The sequence below is a fragment of the Podarcis erhardii genome (genome assembly GCF_964252035.2).
Source record: "Podarcis erhardii genome assembly, chromosome: 3".
Lineage (NCBI taxonomy): Eukaryota > Metazoa > Chordata > Lepidosauria > Squamata > Lacertidae > Podarcis > Podarcis erhardii.
The window spans coordinates 5,046,677-5,074,237 of NC_138507.1; the positions used below are offsets into that span (position 1 = coordinate 5,046,677).

Consider the following 27,561-nt stretch of genomic DNA (forward strand, 5'->3'; position numbering starts at 1 on the left):
CTCTGGTCCGTGCCACAACCCGTGTGGAAATGGACCCACGGGGAGACGCATGGCAACAGGAAAAAGCAGCAGCTAGTAGTCTGGTGGCTGCTGCCGGCAGCACCACCCAAGGAGACTTCCTTAAGGAACAAGGTCACATGGACTTCCTTTACTTTGGAGATAGGCTCACTGCCTGTCACAATGGCCATGGAAGGAAGTAATTCAGAATTGGGCCTTTTGTGGTTAGTAGAGGTTTGTCTTGAAGCTAAGATATCTGCCATACAGAAGTCAACTGTAACAGGAAGCTCAAGAAGCAGGGTCAAATGAGGATCCTGTGCGATTAATAATGGTGGCCTCTCCAACTGCATTGCTGAAAGAAATGACACCACAGTAGGAGAAGTCTGCCTTGGGGCAAAACAACCAAGAAGCCATTCTCTAGGACAGCCTTTCTTGACCTTGGGATCCCAGATGTTGTTGGCCTACAGCTCCCATCATCCCTCATCAATGGTCCTGCTAGCTAGGAATGATGGGAGTTGTAGGCCAACAACATCTGAGGAGCCTGCATATCAGAAAACCCCACTGCGGTATCTGGGCTGACTGCGGAAAGTAACCAGAAACCCCAGATTCATTTTAGAACATTTGTGCTCCCTTGTGTTCAAGGTGCAAAAGGGATTGGTAGGAAAAATATATAAACTGCTTAGAAAATCAATGTACAGAATAATCATCAATGATATACAAATTCAAATTTAAAAGTATGTACAAAGTTATATATCCGGACAGTTCTTGTATGTAGAAAGAGGAAAGTTTTTAACAGGCATCTAAAACAGTTCTGCGAGTTTACCTGCCTAACTGTAAGTTCCAAGGGGGGGGGGGAGGGAGATTCAAAGCAGCGGTGCTGCCACACTGAACTATAGACTCCTCACAGATACAGAATGAATCAGTATATGGCATGCACAGGAGTCCAAGTTCTGCAGATCATAATGTCTGAGTGAGCAAGGTGGTCCTTCATGTAATCTGATCCTAAACTGTTATTTTTTTTATATATACTAACAATAAAACCTGAGATGTGGCCCAGTGTGAACTTTAATTTTAAAAAATTGCACGCATACAGATTTAAAACTGGCTGAGGTCCATCACAGAGCCAGATTTTGAATTTCTATACCAAAATACTTGTTTTGGTATGTCATACAATTCCCCACTTTGGGTTCAGAATGTGACCTGAATAGCAAGTGGACATCAATACACTTTTCAAAGTCAGCAGTGTATGTGGGGAGAGTTTGAACCATTCCCTCTAAGTCCTACCAGCAGATTCACATTCTGAATTAAGAGGTGCTTTGAATAAGGTGACCCTATTTGGCCACTCGCCGTAATGTGATCACATGTGCGCAAAGGGGAAGAGCAGAGATAGCAAGCTGCACCCCCCCCATGTATAAATTCACATCCAGTCTTTCTAAAGGAAGCTTACCGTTGCCAGTACATATAAGCACCAGGCCATGGAGGCAATATGAAACGCTACCAGCTGCCCAGACTCATTGAACTTGCTGTGCTTGATCTTGGAAAGGTGGAGCCTCCGGTTGATTTTCTAGAAGAAAACAAAAATTCAGAAAGAAGGGAAGAAAAACCAAATCACCCTACGTCCTCAAGACACAGTAGCTCAAAGCTTCTTTTTGGCATGTCACTATGCCAGCCCTGGAAAGTTCAAATCAGGTGATCAGAGGATACCAAAAAAGGGTCCACTAGATGTTTTGACTTGGCTTAATAACCAGCAGCCATTATTTGTGGGTGCGGTCAGTCCACCCTAAAATGCAAAATGAGACAAGGCCCAGCGAGGGAAGAAGGAGAGAGCAACGCCTCAAAAGCCTGAAGACGACAGAGGGACCCCCAAAAGGAGAACACTGAAAAGAAAAGAAAATCTCACCCAACCTCAGGAACAAGCAGAAGCAGTCCTGAGAAGGCAACTGACTTGTTCCAGGAAGGAAGGAAGGAAGGAAGGAAGGAAGGAAGGAAGGAAGGAAGGAAGGAAGAAGATTTGAAAGTTAAGAGAGGGAAGTTATAGTTGTCACAATGACACAAGTTCACATTCTTCAGGCCCACAAAAGCTGAATGCGAAACAAGGCGTAACATTCCTCCACAAGTCCATTTCACCTTCTAGAAAACAGGGCTAAATACTTTCCTGGAGCCATGGGGCCACTGTAAAAAGCAACTGTAAATCTGAAATGTTCTACTGCCCACAGCACAAGGGAGCGGTGTAGGTATTGGCTAGCTTGTATGAAAAGCAAGACTTACGTCCAAGGCATACTCCTGCACCACAGCATGCAGAATTATTGCTATGAAGATGTAGAAGAGGATTGTGACCAAATCCTTCAGCCCGTAGTGATAGAGAACAATTTCACCATCTGAAGAAAAGGAGTGGGGTAAGGGAGGAAGAGATTAACATTAAAGGGTTAAGCTGAGAAGCCATATAGGGACCAAACTTTTAAAGGCACCCGCTAAGAGGCAGGATTTAAGTAACAAAGAATTAGCTCAAATGTTGGCAAGAAGCAGAAACAGACCACCATGAGCTTAGAAGAACTGAACTTAACCAGAATGCAGAGCAGATGTGGACAGCTCAACACACACACGCGTTTACATCTTCTTCCCACCCAGCGGCAGCAAAGGAGGTCGGTCCTCTGAGAGCCTGTTTGCACGATGTGTTATTCTGAGATAAGTGTCCCATGAACTCCCTTCATCATCGGATTTATTGCCATGTTCCTTGGAGGCAGTGGGGTGTCAATCAGAAGGTGAAGCAGTTCAGAGGACTCTGGGAAGACCAAGGGACCTCAACTCACCTATTTTTCATACCCGGGTAAATGACTGTGGGTGGGTCGAGATCACAGTTCCATAGCGAAACACAGTGACCTGCAAATGACCCAAGACAGTTAGCAGCAGAATCCAGCTCAGGGCTGCTTCTCACTTTACATTTGTCCCTTGTGTATGGATGCACCAGAACAGATACACAACTCATGCCAGCTGTGAATGGAGGGTGTACATTGACATTACAACTTTCTTGTCATGACATATAGAACAGGGTTGCCATATGTCTGGATTTTCCTGGACATGTCCAGGATTCCAAGGGCAAAATTACCATCCAGGGGGACTTTTTAAAAAACTCGACATGATGTCTTGGTTTTTGCAAACAGAACCAAGAAGCTCAACAACTTGCAATCCTAATATAGAAGCAGCGGCACAGAACCACTGAACTGGAAGGAGGGGGACCTTGTGCAGGATCTGTAAAGCGGGATGCGATTGCAGCATCACCAACAGATGGGCTCCCAGCTTCTGCTTAAATATCTCCAGCGAATGAGAGCCCCCCACCTTCCAAGGGAGTCAAGCAGCACCCATCTTCTCTCTCTTAATATTTAGCCAAAATCTATTTCCCTGCACTGGTTCTAATCCTGTTCTCTGGAACAAAGGGAACATGTCTGCTCATCTTCCGTGTGACATTTGAAGATGACTGTTGTGTCTCCCCTGACAGTCGAAACTCGGCTTTTTCAACCATTCATCACAGGACTTGGTGTTGAGACCCTTCGCCATCTTGCTGTCCTACTCTGAGTGCACTGCAGTTTGTCGATGCGCTTCGTAAAACTCTTGTGCCCGAACGTAAGAAGACTCCTGCTGGAGCAGACCAAAGGCCCATGTAGTCCAGCGCTCTGTTCTCACAAAGGTCAACCAGGTGTCTATGAGAAGCCAGCAAACAGGACCTGATTGCAACCCCACTTGGTCCTCCTGTGATTCCCAGCGCCTGAAATTCAGAGGCCCAGTGCCTCTGACAGCGGAGGCAGAAACAGAGCTCTCAGGGTACAGAGCCACTCAAAGCTTTGTCCTCCATATATCTGTCCCATCCTCTTATAAATAATCCAAATTGGCAGCCAACCACTGCCCCTTGTGGGAGGGAATGCCATGGTTTAACTATGTGCTGTGTGAAGTTTCTGGGAGCGGCCTGAATCTTCCAACAGTTTTATTGAATGTTCCTTAAGTATTGAGAGAGGGAGGAAAAAATTACCCATCCACTATCTCTGCAACAGGCTTAATTCAATGACATCACTTCTTACTCGCCTTTTCTATAAAATAAAAAGCCCCAAACCTTTCCCCATACAGAGGTCCTCCATTCCCTTCGCCATTTTGCTTGCTCTTTTCTTGCCCTCTTCCAGTTCTGCAGGATCCTCTTTGAGGTGAGACAACTAGAACTGCACACAGCATTCCAGGTGAGCTCACACCATGGATTTGCATAAAGCTGTTATCATATTGGGAATTTTTAAAGCCCCTTTCCTAATGATCCCTAGCACAGAATTTGCCCTTTTCACAGCTGCCACACTCTGGGTCGACATCTTTGAGAAGCTAGCAGCTATGACCCCAAAGTCTCATACCTGGCTGTCACCCCATGTTCACACCCCATGAGCATGTATGTGAAACGAGAATTGTTTTTGGCCCAGTGTGACTCACTTTGAACTTGCTTACATTGAATTGCATTTGCCATTTTACTGCCCGTTCTCCCAGTTTGGAGGGATCAGTTTGGAGTGTCTCAGAAGAGGAATGTCCAAAGGAAAACAGACAGGACCCAATGCCTATTCATGACCTGAACACAGCACTTCTGATGATGGAGTCTAGAAATGCATCAGCCTCATTGGCTGCCCTGTTGCACTGCTGACTCACGTTTAAGGCTGCCTGCATCCCAATGTTCTAGTCTGTCAAGAGCGCTTTAACTTTAAGGGAGCTGGGCATGTTTAGCCTGGAGAAGAGGAGGTTAAGGGGTGATATGATAGCCATGTTCAAATATATAAAAGGATGTCACATAGAGGAGGGAGAAAGGTTGTTTTCTGCTGCTCCAGAGAAGCGGACACGGAGCAATGGTTCCAAACTATAAGAAAGAAGATTCCACCTAAACATTAGGAAGAACTTCCTGACAGTAAGAGCTGTTCGACAGTGGAATTTGCTGCCAAGGAGTGTGGTGGAGTCTCCTTCTTTGGAGGTCTTTAAGCAGAGGCTTGACAACCATATGTCAGGAGTGCTCTGATGGTGTCTCCTGCTTGGCAGGGGGTTGGACTCGATGGCCCTTGTGGTCTCTTCCAACTCTAGGATTCTATGAACTCTTGACTCCATCTTCTATGATGTTAGCTACCCCTTCCAGCTTTTTGTACATGTGACAAACATCCTCTCAACATGTCAGCTGTAAAAGTGTCCTAGCAGTGGGTCTAGAACAAAGCATCCCACTCAAGATCGCCCTTGTTTCCAAGTTACCTCCACATTTGTGTCTTGCACCTTGAAGAGTAGTGATTTAAAGGTGTGGCCCCCTCCATTCACAACAGGCATGAGGTATGCATATTTTGTAGTCAGATATCCTAAAGTAAAAGTGGGAAGTGCCTTTGGGGTCCCCAGAGTACCTTGGTTCTTTATTGCAGGGTGTTAACATTACAAACCAGGGATAATTACCTGAACCCGGTAGCCCCTGCACCAGCAACTGAGGAACCTAGATTAATGTGCACTTTTTTGTTACGCAAATAGTAGACATGGGGAAGTCTGAGAAGGTGGTGGTGAGAAAATTCAACTTTTACTACCTTCTGAGTCTGTTGTTTGAATTTCAAAGGATGCCTCCATTGAGACCCATCTCTTCTCAGAATTACTGTCACCAGCCTGGAGATATTAAATTGGTAATACAGGCAGCTAAGTTTATACTGCGCTGCCCCAGCAGAGCAGACTGTACAATCTCAATGCATAGACAGACAGAAACCTTCAGTCTCCAGGGTTGCTAATCTAGTTCTTTGCATCAGCACGCGGATCATTGGAATATGAGGCTCAGGTTGTCAAGTGAGTCAGACCTAAAGCATCCAGAGCCAGCCCACACTCTTTTTCTTGAAGAGCTGTGGTTGAGGGCACGTGCCAAAGAACCCAGCAGCAGCAAGGGACATTGTGAAGTGGGTGACTCAACCTGGGTATTTCCACAGCTGCGAAAGGAAGGCCTCAGGGAGCACCTCCGTTTGGAAGCGCTTTATGAACACACAGGCAGGGCAGCAGAACTGAAAGCGATGCTGCTCTAAGCTCAAGGAGGGTCTTCTTAGTGAAATATTTCTCTCTCTCTCTCTCTCTCTCTCTCTTTCTTTTCTTCCCTTTGATAATGAGTGCAACCCATTAAGTCTCCAAGTGGTGCAGAGAGCTGTGGGACCTCTTGCCTCTCACCCCCACCTGCCTGCACCCACTTTCCCTCACCTCCTGGGGCAAAGAGCTGGGCAGGCTTGCCATAGCGCAGACGAGAAGGGGGAAGGGTGCCAGGAGGACCTGAGAAGGCCAATGCCCCGGGTGGACATTTGTGGGAGCAGAAGCTTCCCCTGGGGTTGTACTGCTGCCCTCCCGTTTTCCTGCTCTTGCCATTTTGCTTTGTCTTGTGGTTTTAGCTTATGGTTCTCATCAACTGTACATTGTTTAAAACTGCGGCATTTCACGTGACGTGTCCTGGAACCACAGACATCATTCTCAGTTTGCATGTTTTGTGCAAACACACGTTAGAAGCCTAATGCTGGCTTTTTGCTAGAAAGCAGCTTCCGGGGAGGGGACTGTGGCCGAGAGGAAAGAATGCTTAACCCTTTCTTCAGTCCATCTGTTTCCCTGCTCCATATCAGGACCCCAGTAGGTTTTCCTATGGCACAAACATACACACAAATTTTGAAACCCCATAAAAGCAGGCCCAGGGAAGAACAACCTGGAGTGGAGAATTGATGGGCTAACGAAAGGGGTTGTTCAGCCTTCCATGTAAACAGCTCCTCTGCTTTCAGTCTCACCAATGCAGAGCTGCTTCTCCAAAATGAAAACTGCAGAGAGCTTGACATGTTCCTACTGTGTAGTCTAGCCTCAGACACCAGATGATGATGATGATGATGATAATAATAATAATAATAATAATAATAATTTATACCCCGCCCATCTGGCTGAGTTTCCAACAAAACACTAAAATACAATAATCTATTAAACATTAAAAGCTTCCCTAAACAGGGCTGCCTTCAGATGTCTTCTAAAAATTTGGTAGTTATTTTTCTCTTTGACATCTGGTGGGAGGGCGTTCCACAGGGCGGGTGCCACCACCGAGAAGGCCCTCTGCCTGGTTCCCTGTAATTTGGCTTCTTGCAGCGAGGGAACCGCCAGAAGGCCCTCGGCGCTGGACCTCAGTGTCCGGGCAGAACAATGGAGGTGGAGGTATACTTGGTCCAGGTATACTGGATCGAGGCCGCTTAGGGCTTTAAAGGTCAGCACCAACACTTTCAATTGGGCTCAGAAATGTACTGGGAGTCAGTGTAGGTCTTTCAAGACCAGTGTTATATGGTCTCGGTGGCCGCTCCCACTCACCAGTCTAGCTGCTGCATTCTGGATTAGTTGTAGTTTCTAGGTCACATTCAAAGGTAGCCCCACGTAGAGCGCATTGCAGTAGTCCAAGTGAGAGATAACTAGAGCATGCACCACTCTGGCGATACAGTCTGCAGGCAGGTAGGGTCTCAGTCTGCGTACCAGATGGAGCTGGTAAACAGCTGCCCTGGACACAGAATTGACCTGTGCCTCCATGGACAGCTGTGAGTCCAGAATGACTCCCAGGCTGCGCACCTGGTCCTTCAGGGGCACAGTTACCCCATTCAGGACCAGGGAGTCCTCCACACCCGCCCACCTCCTGTCTCCCATATTACTGCTGGCTGCTCAAATATTCATAGGAGGAGGTTGGAAACCATCTAATAAAAAAATTAAACCAAAGTCACTGAAACCTTTATAATGTTGACAATGGGGTGGGAAAGGTTGGGGGGGAGTCCCTCACTTTTCCAGAAAAAGTTAAACATCTGGCCTGAGAGCTGGATGGACTTGGGGGTAGATGGGGAAAGGGGACATAAAATAAGCATTCTTCTGTCTCCTTTTATGTCACAACCCATTCCCAACATGCAGGGCTTGTTAACAAATTTCTGGGGTGAGGCAACCAAGCAGGGGTGGTAGGGGGTGCTTTCATGCCCCTGTGGAGGGCCACAGATTCCCTCACCATGCGGTTATAATAATAATAATAATTTTATTATTTATACCCTGCCCGTCTATGGGATAAATGGACGGAGAGCAAGGCCCACAGTCGATATAATCACAAGGAAGCTGGACTGTCATGGTGGTGACACAAACCTAGCTAATGGGAAATCCAGGGCTCATAGCTTGCAGGGTTTAATACCACCAAAGTGCTACCAAGGTATGCATAGGCTGCCTTACCTGCTGTAGGCACACTGACGTTATACTGAGGTAAGATGAACAAGAAGGCAGTCTTGGCTGTGACCTGTAAAGACAAAGTAAGTTGCTCTATTAGTTTGTATGGAAGTCCAAATGGAAATCTTTTTGTCGCAGGCATCTTGTGGGTCCCACCATCACAACGAAAGGGTGCTACCACAGTGATAACCCTGTCCTACTGCTCCAACATCCTCAACAGGAAGGACTCCACTGCAAATTATTTTGAAAAGCGAGAAGTTAAATTCACTTTTCCTGCAGGTGAACACAAATATGCAAGACTACAGAAACATGGGAAACCAACTTGGCGCCTGCCATAACTTTTGCACTGCAGCTGCAATCAGCCCCAGTTCCCTTGGCCAACAGACAGGGCTGGTGGGCATTGTGGCCCAAAGCATCTCGAGGGCACAAGGTTGGCTACCACTGTTGCAGATGTGCTTCCTGCTTCCAGGAGACAGAGGTGCTGCTGCCTGAGCTTGAAGTTTCTATGCTTTTTTGGTGAATGACTGAATCTGTATGTGCCTAGAATTTCCTCCAGGTAGGATATTTTTTTCTCCACCTGATCTCTAAAGAAGGGCGTTTGTCACAGGTCTTCTTTTCCCCAAGCCAGGCTTAAGTGCTTGAGCTGAAGAAAAACCAGGGGACCAGTAAAGCCCTCCTGCCAGGCTAGGGCTGCTGTGTTTTAACAGCTGCATGGCAGCTAAAAAAATCAGCAGCTAAAGCTAGTCTGGTCATTGCATGATGGGGGAAGACTGTCCTACAAAATTACTGCCTGTTATGCAGCTGTTCAGGAGGCAAAAGGCCCTGTTGAAAACTGTAAAGTATCCAATTCATTCCCAACCAAAGAAGAGGGGACAAATTCCCCCAAGATTTCCAGGTCCCTAAGGATAAACATCAGAAGAGGCAATTCAAGTGTGGGTTAAGGCACAGAGGCTAGCAAGGATATAAAGAAGGAAGTTAGTCATGCAGAGCCAAGATAAATAAGGAGTTTGTAGCTAGGAAGCATCAAGCGGAAAAAATGAAGGCAAGTATTAGCCGTATTGTATACCCATTATGTCAAGTATGCACTCTGGATGAAATATAGCTAAAAATGTTGAAACAGAAGAAAGCACAGCCTTCAGCAGCCAAGGGGTGCAGATGGACGTCGGAAAGGCTCTGGCTTAAAATTTAGAGTGGAAGAGGGACTTTAAATGAAGTTCATTTGCAGAACGGAGGAGGAGTTTGTCTTCCTGCTGCGGACGTTGCAGTAAAGAGCAGCCCGTCTTGGAGAAAGGACCGCAGCAGCTGGAACTGGGCCCAATACAAACAAAATCAATGAGTCACCCGTTGGGAAAGAATTACACAGACAACAACAAATAATAATAATAACCAGGAGACTGAAGTCTATAGCAGTTGTGTGTGTGTTTGTTGGGAAGGGAAGGGTAGTAAACAGCTACATTACTAGAAAGCAGAACTTGCGAAGACACAAGATTTACCCACCCGGGAAGAATGGCAGATGAAGGTGATGGACTATATGGAACTGGCGGAAATGACTGGCAGAATCCGAGACCAAGGAGAAGAGTTGGTGGAAGAAGATTGGAAGAAATTTAAAGTTTATTCATAGAAACATTGTAAAATTAAGGAATGTTAGAAGGATGTTGGAATTAAGCTATGTGGTTTTAGCAGAAATGATATAAAGGATTAAGTAAAAATGGATCGTTAATTGGTGAAAGAAGAGAGTGTAAAATTACAGTATGTTAAGATAATTATTAGGATAAAAACAAAGATGGAAAGGATTTGCTGAAATATCTAATTGAACTAGAATACAAAAAAGGGAGGTGTGAGGAGGTCAAGGAAATAAGCAAATGGAAAATAAGTTATGGGAAGGTTTGATTTGGGGTTTTTTTCTTTCTTTTTTTTCTTAATTGTATTTTTCTGGGGTTTTTTTATTTTTTGCTTGTCTGTATTCATGGTGATGTATTGTCTTGTTTTTTCTTGCTTAATTTAGTGTTCTCTTTTTGTAATTTTAAAAACTGGAATAAATATTATTTTTAAAAAAATAGAAAGCAGAACTTGCAACAGCTAGGCATGGCTCACTTTCTTGATCTGGCAGGGAGAGATGGGGGGAAGTAGCAGCAGGCCAGGCAACTGCAGTCACAGCAAACAGGGCACAGAAATAGGGAGCCAATATGCAGGGACAGGGTTCTCCTGGTGAAGACTGCTGAACTGAACAGAACCTGATCAATAGCCGATTTAAACACTAAAGGGAAATACTGTCCTCTTCTACACTGGTCACGAAGCCCACAAGATATTCCGCACTTGTAAGTGCAGATCAACTGAAACACAATTTTATCGACTTTGGGGTCTTCTGCATCCTCCCAGTCTACCAGCGTTTTCAAGAAGAGGTCCCAAAATACAGTATCTCCTTTTCATTCAGTTGTGTGTTTTCTTTATCTGTCTCTCTTACCAGAGAAGAAGACGAAGAAGAAGAAGAAGAACATTTATTGGTTGCTTTTTCTTGCCAAAGGCAATTCAAAGCCCCTCACACAACTAGAAGACCCCAAAGAAACAAAACCCCACATACATTAAAACAAAAACTACTTTTAGGTTTTGCTTGTTCTACATTCTTCCCACCAGTGGTTCTTTACATGGAGTTCCCACCAGTGCTTCAGTACAGGGAGATAACTTCTCACTGGGTGGCTTGCATGACACAGAAAGCTCAGCCTTGTCCAAGTGCAGGCTCCGAAAGGGGGCAGCCGGCAGCCACTCTGCTTCTCCCCATTTTGCTGTCACTCTGCATTGTGCTAAGCACTGGCTTAGCATGGTTGTCTGAACTGCTGTCAGAATTCTAAGGTGTCAAAAACAAAATGAATGTTCTTAAGTGCATTCTTGTAACAGAACCAGGATTCATCCTTAATCACTATTTTCCCAAGCCATGAGCTTTGTCTGAGGAGGAGCAAAGCAGCCTCCAGGAACTGTACGGCTTCCGCAGGCCACATGCTTATTCGTAATTAATCCTGATTTTATTGCTCACACAGTGGTTAAACTATGCCACTTCTTTATAGGCATTTCTTCCAATTTGGTTGCAAGCTCTGTGTGTATATGTGTGTGTGTGTGTGTGTGAGAGAGAGAGAGAGAGAGAGAGAGAGAGAGAGAGAGAATTTCAGTTATAGACAATAAAGTTATAGAAAATAAAGTGATGAAAGAATAATGAAAAGAGGGAGAAAAAAGTGCAAAAATACAGTAAGAAAAAATAACAGAAAACAGTAAATATGCGATGACCAGACGACGTTTGTAGGTCTGCAAGATGCTCTGTGAGGATTAATATCAGAAATATTGCAAAAATGAAGAAGGAGATGGGATATGTTAAAAATATAAAGGCAATATTAGGTTAGGAAATGCGTAAGAGGTGAATAAGACGGAGGATTATCAGAGGTGCTGATGGAAGTCCAATAAGAATGTATTTGTGATAAAATGTGTAGTATGTTTTATAATTTTGTATTTTAAAATATATGAAAACAGTAAATATGATCAGTTACATTTCCATACATTATTATGCAGATACTGTATATAATACTAGGTAAAAGAACCCCTGACCATTAGGTCCAGTTGTGACCGACTCTGGGGTTGCGGCGCTCATCTCGCTTAACTGGCCAAGGGAGCCGGCGTACAGCTTCCGGGTCATGTGGCCAACATGACTAAGCCGCTTCTGGTGAACCAGAGCAGCGCACGGAAACGCCGTTTACCTTCCCGCCGGAGTGTTTCCTATTTATCTACTTGCACTTTGACATGCTTTCAAACTGCTAGGTTGGCAGGAGCAGGGACCAGGCAACGGGAGCTCACCCCATCACGGGGATTCGAACTGCTGACCTTTTGATCGGCACATCCTAGGCTCTGTGGTTTAACCCACAGTGCCACCCACATCCCTGTATATAAATACTACTATTGTCCAAATACATGTATGACAAAGAGTATCCCTTCTGCATTCCTCCTAATTTGCCTGTGGGGATGTTAACACATCTTCCTAGAAATCCTTTCGTCACCCCATGTTTCTGTGCATTCACTGCCTTGTCGCTTCCAAACCACAAAAAATCCTGCAGGCTTGAAACCACGTTAACTGGGCAGTTCCAGGACGCCCTTGAATCCTGTCAAATACATTAGGCTGTAGTCAACCAAGTCCTGCTCAGAGTAGACCCACTGAAATTAATGAACCTACGTTAGTCATATAATGGGACTATTCTGAATAGGCTAGTGTGGAATACCATCCTGACAGTTTGAAGACACTCATCGCTCAGATGTGTTGTGCAACCCAGGTCAGTATTTGCAATGAAACGAAATGAACACAAGGCAAGAGGTATCCACGGAATGATGCTACAGATTTAAAGATTTCTATATTACACATACAGAACACTGTCATGAGTGTAATTTATTGCAATATCTCTCTTATGCATCACCCCCACTGCCATTAAGATTTACAGTTGTATATAAAATTGGGGGGGGGGTCAAAGTTTATCTGTCACTAGAGCTAGAGCTAGAGCTATTATTTCTTCAACACATTTGTACAGAGGGGAGTCCTATCTTAACAGAATTTAATCTCATTTTAGTGTATTTTTGGTCTCTGTGGAAGCTGCCCAGAGTGGCTGGGGAAACCCAGCCAGATGAGCGGGGTACAAATTATTATTATTATTATTATTATTATTTGCAGGGGCATTTAAAATTCATGCCAATTTGGGGGGGGGAGCAGTTATCCTGGCAATACTAGGTAAATATCTTTACTATGAGGTGACAGGCATGCTGCAAGGAATTCAGACAACTACAAGCCTCACACTCAAAAGGTGGCTGAATTTCTATAGTGAATGTGTTCCTGGGATATACAGGTATAGGCAACAGACTTTTTAAAACCAGGAGAATTTGGAACAGCAGCTGCTTGCAAGGTCAGTGATATGATCCCTTACCCATGTGGGATGTAAACACAGGAGCAGTCAATGACAACATTCCTAGAGTGTACATGTTAGAACATGGGGAGGGATGTCTGTCCAGCAAGCAGGTAAACTTCCTGGGGACGGACTTCCTCCGCATGTGACCAGAGGTGGGTGTGGCCTCACCTGTGCAGGTAATGATAAAAGCACAGGGCAGGCAGCCATTCTCTCTCTTGCCTCTCTTGCCTCTTGCCTCTCTGCCATCTTCATCTTCTGAAGGAGCAACATGCCCTCTTGGCCCCCAGCCAAGAGAGGACAGTACTATCTTGCTACAAGATAGATTCTAACTGCATGTAACCTTTTTAAGCCTGCCTACCTTCTGGGATCATATTGTGAACAGAACGTGAGTAAACTCTTTTATACTTTTATAAAGACTGTGTCGTGTCTTGTATTTTAAGAGGGAACAAAGGGGAAATTACCAGAGTAATTATTATAGAGGTTCTAGCGAACCTGTGCAAGCGTTACCGTTGCGAACTTAAAGGGGAATGTCTATAAACTCTGCTGATATTTTGGGAACTTGTTAGCACAAGTTGGATAAGGATATAATTAGTCAATATATCCTCTCCTGCACCCCAGAACATTCCCACAAAGGGTTATTGGGCCCAGTATTGCATATTTCTGCGTATTTTTGAAGGATTGCATTGGATTGTGATTTTGAATTGAGTAGTATTTTTCTGAGTTAACTTCCTGGTAAGCACATGGTCCTTTGTTCCATTGTGCAGTGGGGATTAAGCAACCCCCCCCTTCCCTCAGAGTTCACAGTGACCCAAGGCAGTGAAGAATTGTTTTGCATTTTTAGATTTTTGAGATTTTGATTTTAAAATTTTGAGAAATTTTGAAATTTTGAAGAATTTTGAAATTTTTGGATTTTAAGATGGCTAGAGCAGCTTTTGATAGTGATGCAAAGCTAGGAATGCCTGTGCTGAATGAACACAATTTCATACACTGGAAGCAGCGCTTGATAGCATGTTTAGATTATAAGCACATTTTGGAAGCTTTAAACCCTCAACCTACGGGATCGTCTGAGGAAGCTTTAGCCAAGATAAGTGCTTGGAAACGCATGAACAGCGAAGCTAGACACATAATTTTGAGTGGACTTCATGATGAGCAGCTATCATTAATAAATAGTACAGATGATGCATCTCAAATCTTAAGAGATATTGAGCGCGTGTATGGAGAATCTAGCATAAACTGCTTCAGAAACCTGGTGTGTAAATTAACCAGAGTGAGGATGAATTCAAAAGAGGAATTCACAGAGCACATCAACAAGTTTACTGAGATTATTCAAAGAATTGATCTGACTCCCAAAGCTTTTGATGAAGATACAAAGATAGCATTTTTGTTATCATCACTTGGACCACGCTTTAGCGCATTTGTAAGTTTGATGGATCATAGACAAGGTCTGACTTTTAAAGACTTGATTGGTTATTTAAAAGAAGAATGCAGAGATAGAGCTGAATCTCCAGTGAGAAATGCTAGAAGCAAAGACAGTAGTTATGCATCTAGGCAATTTACAAAGTCCAAAGAGATGCCTAAGAAAGTGATTTGTTTCAATTGTAACAAAGAAGGACACATTGCAAAGAATTGCAGGGCTCCTAAAGCCAAGATACCCCACCCCTTTCAGCCAAAAGGAGAAAAGAAGGGGAAATGTGAATGCACATGGCTACTGCAAGAAAGGAATTTAACTGTCCAGAATCGTGAGAATAGACGTAATAAATGGATAATTGATTCAGGTGCCAGCTCACATTTTTCATATAAAAAGGACTATTTTAATGAGATAAATGATGAAGAAGGATCTGAAATTGAAATTGCAGATGGGAACATTGTTAAAGCAAAAGGTGCAGGTTCCATGAGTCTGAAATGCAATATAAACAATGAATGCATTGAGAACACAATCTCTAGAGTTTTGTATGTACCAGAGCTGAGCTGCAATTTAATCAGCGTGTCCACACTGGACAAGAAAGGTTTCCAGATCACATTTGGAAATGGAGTATGCAAGGTGACTAGAAATGGCAAAGTGTTTGCTCAAGCAGAGCTAATCAATGGTGTATATGAGCTTGATCTTTCAGAGAATCAGTCTGCAAAAGTGGCACATTCCAGCCAGAAGGATGAAGCAGATCTGGACCTGTGGCACAGAAGGCTTGGACACAGAGACACCAATGTCATTCTGGATCTGCAGAAAAGAGATCTTGTAAGAGGCTTGCAGGTAAAGCAGAGCAACAAAGCTCCAGCAAAGTGCATAAGCTGTATTACTGAGAAGGCTGTAAAACCTTCATTTCCACGTTGTGCAGAACAAAGAAGCAACAAAGTGCTTGACATAGTGCACACTGACATATGTGGACCCATGAGTGTTCCCTCACTGGGAAAGAATAGATATATTTTAATATTTCTGGATGACTTTTCAAGATTTTGTGTTGTGTATTTCCTCAAAGAGAAGAGTGAGACAGTGGACAAGCTCCAGGAATACATTGCCATGGTCAAGAACAAATTCCAGAGAGCTCCAGCTGTGCTAATGAGCGACAATGGAGGTGAGTACTGCTCAAATGAAATGCAGGCTCTCCTGGCCAAGGAAGGAATTGCACATGTAACCACAATTCCTTACACACCACAGCAGAATGCCATAGCTGAGAGAAAGTTTAGGTCCATTATGGACATGACAAGGTGCATGCTAAAGGATGCATGTTTGCCACAGAAGCTGTGGGCCGAAGGAGTGTACACATCGGTCTATTTGCAGAATAGACTGCCAACTAAAGGTGCAGAGCGCACACCATTTGAACTTTGGCATGGGAAAGCTCCCAATCTGTCGCACATACGTGTGTTTGGAAGTCCGTGTTACTTCCACGTGCCCAAGGAACACAGACACAAGCTTGACTCCAGGGCAAAAGCAGGTATCCTTGTGGGATATGCCTCTGGAGGCAAAGGATACAGAATTATGGACTTACAAACTGGTAAGACAAATGCATACCATGCGGTTTATTTTGATGAATATGGAAAAGTAGACACTAAGAACACTGTTGTGGATTCTTCAGATGAGTCAGAAAGGACTCAAGAATTTGTATATTTCCCTTTTGAGACCCCACAAAGTACTAATCTGCCTTCGAGTGTTACAGCGCCCCCTACAGGCGACGCACCAGAAGACGCAGAGGACCAGACCCCTGGCGGCACCAGAGACGAAGATGAGGACTCAGCTGGGGACATGCCTGTGTTGGAGGAGGATGAGGAAGCTGATGCGGTCGCAGAACCAGAGGTCAGGCGCTCGTCCAGAACCAACAAAGGTGTCCCACCATTACGGTTGTCCTACTTTGCAGGGTCGGCGTTTCCACAGGAACCTTCCACTTGGGAAGAGATACAGGAGATGCCAGCTGCAGAAGCCAGTCTCTGGAGGAAGGCCGCACAGGAGGAGATGGATGCACTGCATCAGAACAAGACGTGGACACTCACTGAGCTGCCTCCCGCCAAAGACAGAAGATCCACGAGCTAATTGAGCACATGCAGATGCAAGACGCACATCCAGTTGCTACACCGATGGCTACTGACTTCCTGAAGAATCAGCAGGATTCGAAGCAGTTGCCAGACAACAATGACTACAGGTCGGCGATTGGTAAACTTTTGTATTTAGTTACCACATGTAGACCTGACTTAGCTAATGCTGTGGGGATTCTTAGCAGAAAAGTGAATTCTCCCACTGAGCATGATTGGGCAGGTGTAAAGAGGGTGGTGCGATATTTGAAGGGTACCATGAATTGTAAATTAAGGTTACCAGCCGTCAGAGATCCTAAGTTGGTTGGGTATACTGATGCGGATTGGGCTGGGGATAATGCTGATTATAAATCAACAAGTGGTCATGTTTTCATGTTTGGTGATGGACCTGTTTCATGGGGCAGTTATAAACAGAGCTGTGTAGCATTATCTTCCACAGAATCAGAATACGTTGCAGCAACAGAAGCCTGCAGAGAGATCGCCTGGCTTGATCAACTCATAAAGGACTTTGGGTTGGTGAGAAAAGGGCCTGTCAGCTTGCTAGAGGACAATCAAAGTTGCCTGAAGCTGACGCAGAGTGAGAAGTTCCTGGCCAGAACAAAACACATTGGGGTTAAATACCACTACATACGCCAGATGATCCAGGATGGACTTGTGGAACTATCCTACTGCAGCACCCAAGAGATGACTGCTGACATCCTGACGAAACCCCTACCAAGAGAGAGTTTCCAGAATCTACGTGTCAAGCTGGGACTCTGGGTGGTTGAATAAAGTTGTTTATGTTTTGTATAATGTTGTATTGCCTGAGAAGGGGTATGTGGGATGTAAACACAGGAGCAGTCAATGACAACATTCCTAGAGTGTACATGTTAGAACATGGGGAGGGATGTCTGTCCAGCAAGCAGGTAAACTTCCTGGGGACGGACTTCCTCCGCATGTGACCAGAGGTGGGTGTGGCCTCACCTGTGCAGGTAATGATAAAAGCACAGGGCAGGCAGCCATTCTCTCTCTTGCCTCTCTTGCCTCTTGCCTCTCTGCCATCTTCATCTTCTGAAGGAGCAACATGCTCTCTTGGCTCCCAGCCAAGAGAGGACAGTACTATCTTGCTACAAGATAGATTCTAACTGCATGTAACCTTTTTAAGCCTGCCTACCTTCTGGGATCATATTGTGAACAGAACGTGAGTAAACTCTTTTATACTTTTATAAAGACTGTGTCGTGTCTTGTATTTTAAGAGGGAACAAAGGGGAAATTACCAGAGTAATTATTATAGAGGTTCTAGCGAACCTGTGCAAGCGTTACCGTTGCGAACTTAAAGGGGAATGTCTATAAACTCTGCTGATATTTTGGGAACTTGTTAGCACAAGTTGGATAAGGATATAATTAGTCAATATATCCTCTCCTGCACCCCAGAACATTCCCACAACCCAGACATTGCAATTAGGAAAGGATACTGGCATGCTATGGATTCTGCCAGGGAAACAAACAAACAAACAGCCCAAGAAAACCTGAAGAGCATTACAGCTGAAAAGGCTGCTGGTCACATAAGGATGCCTTGTGTCTGTATCACAGCTGTAAGTTTAGTATTTTTACATCCCCACAAGGCATATTTTAAATTTGCCCTTGTCAACACTCATTTGTTTGCTCTTCGATTCATTCAGGTCACTCTCAAAGTCAACAAACCCAGACATTTCCCTTTCCCATCATGGTTCAGGGTTCAATTCCTCAGATGTTTGTACTTCTTTCCACCAGTGCCATTTTCACTCACCAAATAATTCGGTGCCACCAGATTATAAATCTACCACACCATTTGCTCCTACATTTAAAAGAGATGAAGGAGGATCCCTTTTTGAATGCTAGATGCAAGAAGCACCTGTGGGAAAAGGCACACTCACCCACAGAGTAAACCATGGGCATATCCAAACTGAAGAATTTAAGAAATATCAGTAGTGAGATATTCAAGACATCTAGTGACCTCCCAGGCTCACCAACCAATTCTTAAAAACACGCCCTAGGAATCGGAGCACTGAAGTCAGTCACCAGTAGTTGCAGTTCACCTCCCAAGTATTTCTCATAAAAACAGGGCATTGGATCTTTTTGAGTTGGACTAGTATTCTAATGCTATAGCTGCAGAAGTAAGTACTCCTAACTTACGTGGGGGCAGTGGCGTAGCGTGGGTTGTCAGCACATAATTTGCGCCCCCTAACCCGTGGATTTGCGCCCCCTAACCCCCAGATGTTGCGCCCGGTGCGGCCGGGCCCCCCCCGCACCCCCCACGCTACGCCACTGCGTGGGGGTTACATTCCGTCCCCCTGTGCACATAAGTGAAATAGGCCTAAATGGGGAACACGCTGCTGTGTCTCCAGCTCATGAGGAGAACTTCTCTGGAGCCCCAAAAGGACACCCCCTTAGGGCTCCAGGAAAGATCTCCTTGTGAGAATAACAACAGGCTGTCTGCAATGTGAGAGGACCTACAAATACCATTAACTTGGAGGGTGTATACCGGTAATTTATATTTATTAGAATCCATAGCTAGCTCACCCTTAATTCTGATTCCTTATACCCCAAATAAGCCTAGTAACTGTATGTGAAACCATCCGGGAATGTATTTTATTCTGCTATTTGTTTGTTTTCTGGTTGTTCTCTATTCGAGGAGGGTTTAAAAACGGACCTTTGGGAGCTGCTGGCAACGCCTCCTGCAATGAATGGGTCACTAGGTCCTTATCCTGGACTCCACATAGAACTACGGACACTCTTTGAAGATCACACAGCCTTTTGGGCGGGTTGACCTCAACGTGCTCTAGAAATAGGAGCTCCTATATTGAGCAGAGCTCATAGGCTCGACTTGGGAGAACATGACTTGTGACGGTACCAGTAAGGAAATGTTGGGTTTCCACATGCTGTTAGTCACCGGATCTAAATAAATGATTCAACAGAAAGGAAATGCAAACACAGAGAGAGAAAGGGGAGGAGAGGGAGAGAGGGAGAGAGAGAACCCTGAATTATCTCTGTAATGCTTTTGGGCAGAAGGTTCATTTTTCCTATTCCTCAGCAGCCTTAACCAATTTGAGAAGGAGCAAAAAACCCAAATAGGGTTGAACCTAGGCATACTTTGCTTGGAAGCAAGACCTATAAGCAAAGTGCGAGCTGCTCTAAGAGGAAGCCGTTTCCCCAGCCCTTTCCAAATGAAATAATAGGCTGCTTATGGGTGAAACCAAGGTAGTGAGAAAGAGTGCAAGGAGGTCCTACTCTCATGCTACGGGATGTCAACTGGAAAGTGTGGCCCTTTTGCTTCAAGATAGAGTTCTTTAAGAAGTCAGGCATACCCACAAGTTGTGTGAGGCCAGTGGAAACCCCTCCGTGATCTCTGCTGAGCTATCCTGAGCGATCCGTATGGAAGACAACAGTGGAGATGCCATATTCTGAACAGCCGCCTTGTCCTGCATCTCTAGGCCCCTTTCTCTGGTCTGCTGTGAGTGCAGATCTTTCTGGGGACACAAAGCTATGAGCCTCTCACGGGAATCTTTAGGACCCTGCTTGAAGGAGGCACAACTGCCATTCACATCACAGATCCTGAGCAAGTATGCATTTCAATTAATTGGGACTTTACTTCCTACTAAATGTGTTTGAAATTATAGACTAAGCTAGATAACAATAGAAAGAAGAAGTGGAGAATGTTACCAGTGAGCAATTAGGAAAGCAGGTTCTTTTTACACAACTGTTAAATCACTCTTGCATAATTTTTCACTTCCAAAATTAAAACCATACTCATTTCCAACTACATAAGACACGAGAAACAGACCCACAGCTGCACTCAGCCAACTGTGAAATACGGATACTTCAAAATGGGGCAAAGGAATATGCTCCACTCTTATCAATCTCCCACAACCTGTGATGTAGGGCAGAAAATTTTTGGTAGAAGATTTTCAGTAGTTGTTATATTCCTATATTTTTACAACAAAATTCCATCTAAAAAAAATGAATTTTCCTAAAATAAATTAGTAGCATTACAGAAAGATATCATACCTTGTGAAACTTTTTTTCAAGGTCATCCTAAGGAAACATGCATCCATTTAAGTGCTTTACATTTCATTTTAGCACACTCAAGTATCAAAATGTGCACAATTATTCAAAGAAAAATAATATCCTATTAATTATTTTATTCTGTTAGAAAATAAAATTTAAGCCACATTTAAGTAAGCTTTGTTCATTTTTTAACCCTAAATATTATTTCAAATACTTTTAGGTTATTGGGAAACCTTTCAAGGTATGTGTTTAGGATGTAGAACATGACTTACTTCAGGTTCGTTTGCTAAATGTCAGCCAAATGTATTAAATCAGGTTCCAGTCAGTTTTTAAAGCATTGGAAATTTTCCAGAAAACTCACACCACTGCTAATAAGCTAAATTCCCATTGCCTTTAATTACACGTTAACTTTTTCTTCTACACAGCCCAACATGTCTCCAAAGGAAAACTTAAGAACATGAAAAGAGCCTGATGGATCAGGCCCAAAGTGGCCCATCTACTCCAGCATCCCATTCTCACAGAGGCCAACCAGGTGCCTGTGGGGAACCCGCAAGCGGGAAATGAGCACAACCGCCACTCTGCCCACCTGAGATTCCCAGCGACTGGCATTTGAGGCATCCTGCCTTGGTAGCGGCGGCTGAACATGGCCATTGTGGCTACTAGTGACTGAAAAGTACAGTCATACCTCAGGTTGCGTTTTTTCAGGTTATGGACGTGCTGAAACCCAGAAGTACTGGAATGGGTTACTTCCGGGTTTCGGCGGTCCCACATGCGCAGAAGTGCTAAATCGCGCTTTGCGCATAAGCGCCGAATCACAACCCGCACATGCGCAGAGGCGGCGCTGCAGGTTGCGAACACTACGGGTTGCGAACGTGCCTCCCGCATGGATCACATTTGCAACCTGAGCGTCCACTGTACTAGAACAGTACAGTGGTACCTCGGGTTACATATGCTTCAGGTTACATACGCTTCAGGTTACAGACTCCGCTAACTCAGAAATAGTGCTTCAGGTTAAGCACTTTGCTTCAGGATAAGAACAGAAATCAGGCTCCGGCGGTACGGTGGCAGCAGGAGGCCCCATTAGCTAAAGTGGTGCTTCAGGTTAAGAACAGTTTCAGGTTAAGAACAGACCTCCAGAACGAATTAAGTACTTAACCCAAGGTACCACTGTAGTCTGGTCCTCATTGAGCGCCTTTCCAAAGCAGCAAGGTGGGCAATGTCCTTTATTTCCTCTGGATCCTACGCACACCTGCTCCTTTGCAGGTTATTACATTTGCCCAGCTTTCAAAACAGCAATGTTTTGTTACTGGGGGAATTGCAATATGCCGTGTGGAATGTGTGCACCTGGATGCGGTGTTAGAAATTCCCCAGGAGCCAGGTGCGTTTTCTGACTCGCGCTGGTCTAACTGTGACCATGTGGAGATCTCTGGATGCCAGATCTCTGGCAACGGACATCTCCCTTTGGCTGGCGCCTCCAGGTTTCTGAAGCAGATAAGCTTGTATATTTGGTGGTTGAATGTGTTGTCAACTGCTTTGAGATTTTTTTCTTTAAAATACAAGCGGTATAGAAATTAAATCATCATCATCATCTCATTTGGGGGGTGGGGTGGGGTTTGGTGCCTAGACATTCTGTTGAAGTGACCACAACATAGCTTGAAGGAGCCATTTGGCAATTAGCTTATACAGTGGTACCTCAGGTTAAGAACTTAATTAGTTCTGGAGGTCCGTTCTTAACCTGAAACTGTTCTTAACCTGAGGTACCACTTTAGCTAATGGGGCCTCCCGCTGCCGCCGCACCACCAGCGTGCGATTTCTGTTCTCATCCTGAGGTAAAGTTCTTAAGCCAAGGTACTATTTCTGGATTAGCGGAGTCTGTAACCTGAAGCGTCTGTAACCCGAGGTACCACTGTATATCTGAGTTTCTAACACTGCAAGAGCAATTATCCCTGGCACAGAGCTGTAGTTTTCATATGCTAGCGTTTAGGTTCTGCCATAATCAACCAAATTCTTGCCTTACATGTTGAAGTCCGGAGAGGCTCATCATTTTACTGCAGGGGTGACTTAACCTCTGGCCCCCCAGATATTGCTGAGCTACAACCCCTTGACCTCTGAGTATGCAGGATCGTGATGATGGGAGCTGTACTTCAGAAACACGTTGTGGGGGGCTGCAGATTAACCAGCCCTGTTCCATGCCTTTGCTTCAGAGAGGCTGAAAAATGTTTTGAAAGTCCCTGGCCAAGACGGAGCAGAGATCATCATTCCAGGCCAACACAAACGCCGATGAAAGGGTTAAAAGAAACCAGAGTTTCCAGAGGCTGACAGAAGTGCCTGGGAAAAGGAAAAAGCCTTCCTGGGAGGAAACAAGCTATTGTGAATCAGGATTCAGCCATTTCCTTTCTATAGCCCTCCATCATCCAGAGGATACCAAGCCTACCCTCAACTCATGAAAGCCTTCTATAAGCTCCAGCACGAGGCCATAAGCTGCAGAAATGCTGATTTCAGTCCAAACAGACCAAAACAGCATGAAAATATGGGTTGCAATGGACTGTGAAGTGAGAGGAACATGGCTGGTGCAGTTCAGAAGATCCAAACTGCCCCAGCATCACACAGCCACTGCCACCCAGGTCTAAGGTAGCTCAGAACTGAAGCAGAGACAACCAGAAACTGAGAAATAGATGCTGCATCCTATGGCATTTGTGTTATTTCAAATAAAAATACTTTTTAGGCCACCTTATGTGATAATGTCCTCTGTTGGTGACAAAAAAACCCCAACACTACTCCCCTAGTGAAACATCAAGTAGATGGCAAAAAATAACTACAGATTACTCTTCAAAACAATCCCCGTGACAGGGTGAGCTCCCGTTGCTCGGTCCCTGCTCCTGCCAACCTAGCAGTTCGAAAGCACATCAAAGTGCAAGTAGATAAATAAGTACCGCTCTGGCGGGAAGGTAAACTGCGTTTCCGTGCGCTGCTCTGGTTCACTAGAAGCGGCTTAGTCATGCTGGCCACATGACCTGGAAGCTGTACACCGGCTCCCTCGGCCAATAAAGCGAGATGAGCGCCGCAACCCCAGAGTCAGCCACAACTGGACCTAATGGTCAGGGGTTCCTTTACCTTACTCTTCAAAACAGGGGTAAGGAACCTGTGGCCCTCCAGAGGCTGCTGAACTACAACTCCCATCACCCCTGGGGCATATGGGAACTGTGGCTTTCAACAGCACCTGGAACAATAATAATAATACAGTGGTACCTCGGGTTACAGACGCTTCAGGTTACAGACTCTGCTAACCTTGAAATATTACCTCGGGTTAAGAACTTTGCTTCAGGATGAGAACAGAAATTGTGCTCCGGCGGCACGGCAGCAGCTGGAGGCGCCATTAGCTAAAGTGGTGCTTCAGGTTAAGAACAGTTTCAGGTTAAGAACAGACCTCCGGAACGAATTAAGTACTTAACCTGAGGTACCACTGTAATATAATAATAATAATAATAATAATAATAATAATAATAATAATAATAATAATTTATTTATACCCTGCCCATCTGGCTGGACTTCCCCAGCCACTCTGGGCGGCTTCCAACAAAATATTAAAATACGGTAATCCATCAAAGATTAAAAGCTTCCCTAAGGCCATGGGTATGTCACCTCTGCTTTAAAACAAATACAGCCTAGCATGAAAAAAAGCAAGAGAGAGAACTAGAAGGTTAAAAAGCTTCCCACAAACAGGAAAGGCAAACGTAGAGCAATCAGCTCCTTGCCAGAGATTCCTTGTACCTTCAAAGCGCACTACATTTGGCAGCTACAGCTTCTCATGAGTAAGAACTGCCTGCCATCTGCTCCACTCCTTCCTCTTATGCAACTTTAGGGGAAGATCACCAGAAAACAAGGAGACATTTAGGCAATACTTTTCTTGTACCCCTACCCCAGTTCTCAATAATGGAAATGGTAAAGAGGAAGACCTGAGTGATTTATATTGCTAAATATAAGTTAAATATAAAAAGTAAAAAGCAAGTGAAAGTAAGGGTTGAGGGTCTACCAGTTTGCCCTTAAGCCAGAAAGCAAAAAGGTATATGCTCAAAAGTTTACTTTGCAGGAGAAGAAAACCAATGCTCACCCTGAGAGCCAGGAAAATAAGGCAGTTGTTGCCAGTTGGACCAAAGTGAGAAGCAAGCGAAGACAGACTGAACAGAGAAATACTGCAATTATTGACACTTTCATGCAATGGTGAGAAATTGAGCCCCCTACTATTGCATATACCAGCCCCAGCCTTGCTTCTCACAAGCGTTCCAGTGCCTTTGCACTCACTGGCTAGAATGCCAAAGGAGGCTTACAGGGCAATCCTATGCATGTCTACTCAGAAGTAAGTCACACACAATGGAGCTTAGTCCCAGGTACACACATGCAGTAGAATGAGAGGCACAAATACAAGATGGGTGACACCTGGCTTGAGAGCAGTACATGTGAAAAGGATCTAGGAGTCTTGGTTGACCACAAACTTGACATGAGCCAACAGTGTGACGCGGCGGCTAAAAAAGCCAATGCAATTCTGGGCTGCATCAGTAGGAGTATAGCATCTAGATCAAGGGAAGTAATAGTGCCACTGTATTCTGCTCTGGTCAGACCTCACCTGGAGTACTGTGTCCAGTTCTGGGCACCACAGTTCAAGAAGGACACTGACAAACTGGAACGTGTCCAGAGGAGGGCAACCAAAATGGTCAAAGGCCTGGAAACGATGCCTTATGAGGAACGGCTAAGGGAGCTGGGCATGTTTAGTCTGGAAAAGAGGAGGTTAAGGGGTGATATGATAGCCATGTTCAAATATATAAAAGGATGTCACATAGAGGAGGGAGAAAGGTTGTTTTCTGCTGCCCCAGAGAAGCGGACACGGAGCAATGGTTCCAAACTACAAGAAAAAAGATTCCACCTAAACATTAGGAAGAACTTCCTGACAGTAAGAGCTGTTTGACAGTGGAATTTGCTGCCAAGGAGTGTGGTGGAGTCTCCTTCTTTGGAGGTCTTTAAGTAGAGGCTTGACAACCATATGTCAGGAGTGCTCTGATGGTGTTTCCTGCTTGGCAGGGGGTTGGACTCGATGGCCCTTGTGGTCTCTTCCAACTCTATGATTCTATGATTCTATTCTATTCTATAATTCTATGATTTCAGCTTTCCTTGGTATTAAGCCATTGGGTATAATACCGACTGCACCTTTTGCTTTTGTATGTTTGTAAATAAAAAAGCTAGTCATAGAATCATAGAATCATAGAGTTGGAAGAGACCACAAGGGCCATCGAGTCCAACCCCACTTTATTTTGTTTTATGTTAAAGCAGAGAAGCTAAAAAATGAGGGAAGCCCCCACCGCAACCGATGGCACAGGTCAAGATATCAATGCCTTTAGCATCCAACATCTTCAGCAAATGCAACAATCTCAATCCCAAGAACCACAGAAGGCTCTGAATGGTGGAAGAACTCCTTTTTGTTTACTACGCTGATGCATTCTGATTTCAGTTTCTGAGGTATTTTGTTCCTGTTTCCCCATCTAACAAAAACTAAGAGCATCTGCAGGTGCATCTTCTTGCAGCTCCACCTGTAACACTGTGCAAATGAAATTACAAAATCTTTCTTAAGGCAGCAACAAAAATGCAAGTTTTTGTGAGCACATTTCTGCGCCCACCAACCTTGCAAGCACACAGCTGGCAAACCGTGTCCAATGAAAACAACACAGGTAGGGCAGATGAATTGCATCCACTGGAAAGTACGTGAACCGGTTAGCTGACAAAAGGCATCCAGTGAAAACCACAAGTGACCAGTTATTAAGCAATGTATTTAGTGTTGCGCAGTGGTGCCAAATGAGAAGAAAGCATGTTTTTCTTCCGGATTAAATAGGAATGAATAAATTTTTTTTGGGGGGGGGAGACACCACCATTTTCTTCTTCTATGCAACATCAAAATCATGCACTGTGTTATGAAAATCATTGGCTCTAGCTAAAGTTGCTTCTTGTCTTGCCAAGTTATAGGAAACCAGGCAGAGGGTCTTCTCGGTAGTGGCACCCTCCCTGTGGAATGCCCTCCCACCAGATGTCAAAGAGAACATAACTACCAAACTTTTAGAAGACATCTGAAGGCAGTCCTGTTTAGGGAAGCTTTTAATGTTTGATGTATTACAGTATTTTAGTATTTTAATATATATATATTTTTTGGAAGCCGCCCGGAGTGGCTGGGGAAGCCCAGCCAGATGGGCGGGGTATAAATAATAAATTATTATTATTATAATTATTATTAGCCGCTGGTGTTTGCGTTTGCTCTTAACCATAATTCTGCAAGGCAGATCACAACAGTATTACATACAGAATCTTGAACTTGGATCTAACCCTGGCTCTTGTTTTCCAGCTCAAAAATTCTGCAGCTGAGATCATTCTACTGTGAGAGGTGTTTTCCTCTAGTCGTTTTTTTGTGGGGGCAGGAGCAGGGGGGAGCGGGAAGAGGCCAAGTATTTACCTTGAGCTAACTCACATGACTTATCAGCCAGCACAGAGAGAGGGATCCCAAAGTTTAAATGGGCAGGTTTCACCTAGCGGCAAGCAACTAAAGGTCAACTCCAGGCAACAGGGAGTTACCTTCTCATGTCTTTATCCTTGCAAAATTTTCTCAAGGGAACTCAGATGTTCCCCCTTTAACATAGAGGAGCCCTAATCTAGCAGGAGTCACAAGCTGTCTGGTTCACAGGAAATCAGGCCCTGGGAATCTTCAGTCAGAACCCCGCTGCAAATCTTGTAGCCTGCCGGCAACAGCAGCAGTTTTGGAATTTGTATTCCTACCAGCTGGGATTTCTGGTTAATTAGATCAGCA

The 27,561-nt window shown here is 44.6% G+C and overlaps 2 protein-coding genes across 2 annotated transcripts in view; both read right to left on the bottom strand.

Annotated features, from left to right (window-relative positions):
* MCM3 (minichromosome maintenance complex component 3) overlaps window positions 1–27,561 on the bottom strand; it is a 368,003-nt gene that overhangs the window by 83,228 nt on the left and 257,214 nt on the right. The window lies entirely within an intron of this gene.
* The window catches only part of TRAM2 (translocation associated membrane protein 2), a 50,701-nt gene that overhangs the window by 15,871 nt on the left and 7,269 nt on the right, over window positions 1–27,561 (bottom strand). Inside the window, exons 2-4 of the mRNA XM_081855671.1 lie at window positions 8,242–8,305; window positions 2,266–2,375; window positions 1,445–1,561 (exon numbers count right to left, since the gene is read on the bottom strand). Coding sequence (XP_081711797.1) covers window positions 1,445–1,561; window positions 2,266–2,375; window positions 8,242–8,305 — 291 coding nt within the window. The remainder of the gene's footprint in view (window positions 1–1,444; window positions 1,562–2,265; window positions 2,376–8,241; window positions 8,306–27,561) is intronic.